Below are 6,000 nucleotides of genomic sequence, written 5' to 3'. Positions count from 1 at the left end.
ATGTAAATTTCACTGACTTATAAAAGTAGAACTGTATAAGTACAGTATAAGAGAGGCTACATACTACCTTGTTAAAGAAGTTTGTGAATTAGGTTAGCAGTGCTAGACTTTCATCTTGTAAATTATGTACCCTTTGTAACTACTGTACTGTATCACCAGCTTAACATGGCATTTGTAATGCAATGTGTTGTATTCCATCAAGATTAATTGAAGACAAATTCAACTGAAGCAAAAAAAGAAAAATTTAACTGTATATAATATATATAGATTTTACTTTATGAATAATTTCAACCCAACCGTTTAATCTGCCTTTATCAATTATCTTTTTTTTTTTAGCTACAAATGCAATCTACTCTCTTTTGTGATAATTATATATCATATCTATATAGAAATTATGTACTCACCGCGATCTGTACTCAATTCAAGTGAAGTCATCGTTTCAACAAAAGGAAATCCTGAGAGATCTGAGCACATTCAAGACTATCTTTTCAGTATGGCATTCATAGAAAATGAATACAGCTCCTCCCAAGTATCAGCTATGTAATTTAATTTTCATGCGTTTACCATAATACCTAAAAGAAATTGAATTTAATAAATAAAACGCATTACTTTAACACTAACTTTGATAAGTCATCATGCTAAAATCATCAAAGCCACCAGCTTCCTGACATCTTATTAAACAATAGAAAATATTTTGCTCTAGCCCTCTCCCCTATTGTCCTGATAGATGGAACCATGTGAGGAACATTAAACATAAGCATACTTTCACTCAGTACTTTATATACTGTAATCAGAGATGTCAAGGACTTGTATATACCCTAACCTCTCGATATCATTAAAAGTGGGGAGGAGAGACAGGAATAAAGCATTGAAGTTCCCCTAGAACCAAATTGGTAGGATAATTTTCTCCCTTAGAAATGTTAATCTACCTTGTCCTGCACAGGAGTGAAGGAGATGACCCTTTTCCTTGTCTACTACTGGGAAAAACAGGCTAATAGGGTCAGGCCTGTCTAAGAAGATTGGTACGAGGTCAAAGGAAGGATCCCTTCCCTCGAAAGGGAAAGCAGTCCTGAACAATATACCTGGCATATGCCTATCAATTGGTTGGTATATATTTCACCATCTTCCCTCTCGTCTAGTGAGGTTGGGAAAGATACTTCTCTAGATTTTAAAGAATGGGGCTTAGAAGTGTGGATTATCAGCATGAAATCAAATACAGTGAGCAACACTTCAACTACTTCGTCCCTAAGAGATGGGGGAAGAAAATATGAGTTTTGAAAAACCTATTTTTGGGGAAGTGCAGTGTGGTCTGCTAGGACTTTACTGTGAAAGGCTAGAACAGAGAATCCAACAGGACATAAATACCATACAAATAAAGTCTCCCCTACTCTAGAGCCACTGTATCAATGTGCAAAGCATGGACTCAGTGTGTATAAGAGATACCTTTGAATCAAGCGCTCTTGAACTTGAACATAAAACATAATACCTCCAATGCTGAAAACCATCTACTATGGGTGACGTCATTAATAAATTGGACTCTGAAAGCCTTACAAACCTGCAAACTTATTCTTATGAAAGGTAATACTACTACTAAAGGATTACAAAAATGTAAAATTTCCACTCAACTACCATCCTTCTCACATATAAAAACTCTATTTGAATAGGCAAACTGTAAATCCTCCCTTGAGGGCCTCCCATTATCATTTACTATTGGCTCTAGTAGATTATCCTGTACTGCCAAAATGGATAGCTTAGGTAAAGTCCTGTTTTCTAAAATGACTACTCTCTGGGTCGTAACTGAGAATGCAATAACAAATGGGATCTTTAAAAATTTTACCATTAGTCCATCACTTTTAGTCTTAGAAATATTCAACAATTAAAATTTTATAAATAGCATGAGGTGAAACCATTGAATACAACCATCAGAAAATCACAGTTTCTTAAAACTAATTTGTATTTTTCCTAGCTATACAAACCCGAGTCCCTTAGGTGAAGTTGGACGGCCATTAAAACGTTTAATGACCAGTTAAGCGACAGATGGGAGCAAGAGTGAGGAGCCCTGGTCCCTTACCTGTCAGTCTCTTCACTTATGACCTTTCGGCTCAGGACTGAGAGGGGGTGTTGAGGAAGGAAGCATAATCTTACGGATTCAGGTGTGTATAACTAGGGAAAATACAAATTACAGGTACTCCTCATTTAGCAACCATTCAAAGTTACAGTAGATTTGTTTGAGCATTATGGTACAGTACTTATTTAATGATCTCGCAAAGATATGGCATGTGGAATGCAGTGGGAGCACAGTCACGAGCAGTGTACAGTAAGTGATGCCAAGCAGCACAAATCAAAAAGAGAAATTCAAGTGTTAGAATAACCAAATACAGCCTAATGTTAAAAAGCTCCTACCAAAATGGAATTTTGATATAGAAATTGGCCAATAATACTATACAGTTTTAAAATTTGAGAAGGAAAACGAGTCAAAACTTTAAATTTAGATTTATAAAATGCCAAATACAGTGTAATGTTAAAATGCGTCGATCAAAACATGAAAACTAGGTTATAAATAAACAAATAATACTGTACATTACCGTATTAAAAATCGGCAAAGAACACAGGTCATAATGAGAAACTTATCAAGTTAAAAATTGGCAAGTAACACTATAAGAATTAGGAAATGATATGAATTCATTGTCGATCCCACTGTTACCTTGAAAATAGCTGACAGCAAAACCAAAATAAACTCTGTAATAGCGGTTGCTAAAATATACCTTCAATTGATGATATAAAGGTACAAATAAGATTAAATGAAGCAGTTAAAATAAGAAACAGAATTATTTTAGATTTTCTTCAGCACATACACTCTACATAATGATGTCGGCTAAAACTAAAGATCTGCTGACAAAACTGAATGTCGTATTTTAAGCCCAGTCTACTATGAATATATATTTAGGAGAGAGAGAGAGAGAGAGAGAGAGAGAGAGAGAGAGAGAGAGAGAGAGAGAGAGAGAGAGAGAGAGACTAATAATAATAGCTATAAATGAACTATAAATGTGTTATAAGGCTGCTAATAACAAAACAAAAGAGTAGATGGTTCTTCTGACCACACTGCTAAGACAATGCTGTCATTTAGGCACGCACCCCTCCCCTATTTCGACATATCTGAGCACAGTTGCATGTCAGGAGGCGAAGTCGGGTGGGACTCCCGTAAAAGGAGGGACAAGGATCCTTGGAGCTTAACCACAAATTCTCCAAGTAATACTTCAAGAGATCTCTGCCAATGAAGTACGCTTGAGGCATGACCTTCTCAGGTGAGGAAAGGTGGCTGAGAAGATTCAGCTCGCACCGTGATAGTTTTGTATGATACAACAGATGCATTACTGATCTAAATTTAGCTGTTACCAGCATGCTAAAGTGCTTCAATCTTGGCTTGGGTAAATTTTATTTTCTCTTAATTATCCCAATCTCCAGATCATGATGAAAGCAGAGTCTTAATTAATCTTGTCATTACTGCTACCTGAAGCCAAGGATCACCTACTCAAATACTTAAATAGAGCAAGATCCAAGGTTGGGAAAACAAGAGATAGACTAAAAATGTGGGGATATGTCACCAATGCTGATTGCCCCTGTTGTGAATTGTCCTAGACCAAGACCATGGATCACATCCTCTGCTGCAACCTGCATGTTCTGGTGTAGATCTACAGGAAGCAAATGACAGAACTATCCATTGGATACTACAATAGCAATAAGATATGATGATGATAACCAAGGCAGCTCCAAGGATGGCCTCGACCCTTGACGGATACTGAAGAGCCGATCAAAAACAGGTTCTCCACAAAAGAGGAGTCAAGGTCACCTCAACAGACCTTTGCACTCCTTCGTAGAAGGTCATACTGACACGGGAATGTAGGCCTCTGCTGGCATGGCCCCGCTCCAAGGTCCGGTGTCTTAGAGGCAGACGAATACACAGTACTCTCATACCCAATCAGGGTAGAGCGTGCACCAAGTTGCTCTGACATTTCATCCCCCACGAATACTATTGCTCTGGCCCAAGGACAAAACCAACAATGTAATCAGGAGCTGAAGTAGGCCCATATATCCAAGAACAGCAAGAGAAGAATCCATGGCAATGAGTATAGCAAAGATGTTAGGAGTAGCTTGTAATTTTCCCTCTCCTGATTGGGATCCGGGTACAGCCATGGCCCTGTGGTATGAGTTACAAAGAAAATTTTCTTCCATCACAAACTCTTGATCTTCTAGGACAGCCTCAAGTGGTGTCCTCATTACATGAGGGAAGAATAGGAGTCCATCATTCAGGTAGGAAGGGTGGAGAAGGGTGCCAATGCTCATCCATCTACCAAGGAACAGACAGTGTACAGGGCTTGATATTCCTGTCTCACCTAACTACTAAAGTAACCTTAGAAACCCAAGTCACGGCCCAAGAACTGTACACCAGCCGGGAAAGGGGGAGAAACACAGAGCCGGAAACCACTTTTGTGTTGTTTATCCATCACATGAGAGAGGTGGTGTCTTAAGGAACCCTTTCCTTACGACTATAACTGCCCTTCCTGGACCTCTTTGACCTCTTCCTCTTCTTAGAAGAAGCGTCAGAAATAGAGTCAGAAGTCGAAGTGGAGGACAGGGAAAAGGAGTCACCGGAGGAAGAAGAATGTGCACGTTCGTTTCTTTTACTAACCCTTACCTCAGGCTCTGCAAGCCAAGGAGTCGAGGTCTGAGAAACCAACAATGACGATCCTCCCTTTGAGGGGAGAAACCACATGGGTTGCTTCAACAGAAACCACAACACTGGGGAACACTCACAGGGGAGGGAGTAGGCATATTTACAGGAGCTTATGACATGACACAGGTAAGGCCACAAGCACCTCTAGATGGATCATAAATTATGGGATCCGGACCCACAGGCACAAGGGCATAAGTGACGGACACAGTTGAAGAGGTAGAAAACACAGGGGTGATGGAGTCATGAGTGATGTACAGGATAATTGGTATTGGGGCAACACACTTTTGACCCTGGAGCCAATTTACGCCCTACTTTAGGTGTGACACCCTCAAGTGTCACAGATTGAACCTTAAACAGTCTTTTGGGGCTTTGAAGAATGTATCACTGGGGATATCATTGCGGTTACTGACATATCCACTATGCCCTTCACCACAGGAGACACTGGCACTGGGGACATCAGTGGAAAGGTAGCCTTAGCTACCAGTTCCTTCAACAAGTTCATAGAGTCTACTTAAAAGTCCTAGGGAGGCACAACACTCTTTTAGGTCAAGCTCATGGTCAGTGGTCTGCATGGAAACGTGAGAAGAGTCTCCAACTTCCGAAGGGTTGTAACATACACGGAAACTCCACACACAATCAGAACCTGAAAAGCCTGCTGATGTAGCTCCAGGAGTTCCTTGCTCCTGACGCATACTCCCCAGAGACCAAGCACAGGAGTAACGTTAGCAGATACACGCAATGAGAAATCATAAGAGGAGAAAGACTTAGGTGTCTTCCTAGGCATTGCCAAGAGAGACCCAGGAGAAGGCTTAGCTATCTTTCTTCCCTTCAAGGCATACATTTGCCACTGCACTTGGAACACAGGGATAATTGCAAACAGTCATAGGGCCTATTAGAACCACAGAGTAGGGATCTACAGCAAATTTAGCCATAAACTGGTTGCAACATCCAACCTTTCTCTGATATGCACAAATTTCTTGCTTCTAATTCACAATCACAAGCACCAGCCAGCATTCACTTCATGTAAGATAAAGTAAAATGGAAAAAGTTTGGTAAGGGTGCAACAGTATGTCCATACTCATTGAGACCGAAAACAAAAGTGACATGCTTCTAACAGGCGGAGAGGCAGGGCTTCTAACTCGCACTTACCACTTGTCATTAACTACCTCGTTAACGAATTCAACGGGTGCTCCAGCTCCGCTGAAGCCTTATTCCCTATTTCAAAGATTTTATATGAATAGAAACAAATTAATGGCAATGTTTAA

At 40.0% G+C, this 6,000-nt stretch overlaps 1 protein-coding gene across 3 annotated transcripts in view; it reads right to left on the bottom strand.

Annotated features, from left to right (window-relative positions):
* Nucleotides 1–427: 427 nt before the first annotated feature.
* LOC137650516 (pseudouridylate synthase TRUB1-like) overlaps nt 428–6,000 on the bottom strand; it is a 76,595-nt gene continuing 71,022 nt past the window's right edge. For 2 of the 3 annotated variants that reach the window (XM_068383738.1, XM_068383737.1), the window contains exon 8: nt 429–572. In XM_068383738.1, coding sequence (XP_068239839.1) covers nt 533–572 — 40 coding nt within the window. In that variant the 3' untranslated portion in view covers nt 429–532. Of the gene's footprint in view, nt 573–6,000 lie in introns of all 3 variants that reach the window. The other variant, XM_068383739.1, reaches the window with a different exon arrangement.

Source organism: Palaemon carinicauda, chromosome 12, assembly GCF_036898095.1.
Source record: "Palaemon carinicauda isolate YSFRI2023 chromosome 12, ASM3689809v2, whole genome shotgun sequence".
Lineage (NCBI taxonomy): Eukaryota > Metazoa > Arthropoda > Malacostraca > Decapoda > Palaemonidae > Palaemon > Palaemon carinicauda.
Note: the sequence above shows the minus strand (reverse complement) of the source record. Positions and strands in the feature narration are given on the sequence as shown.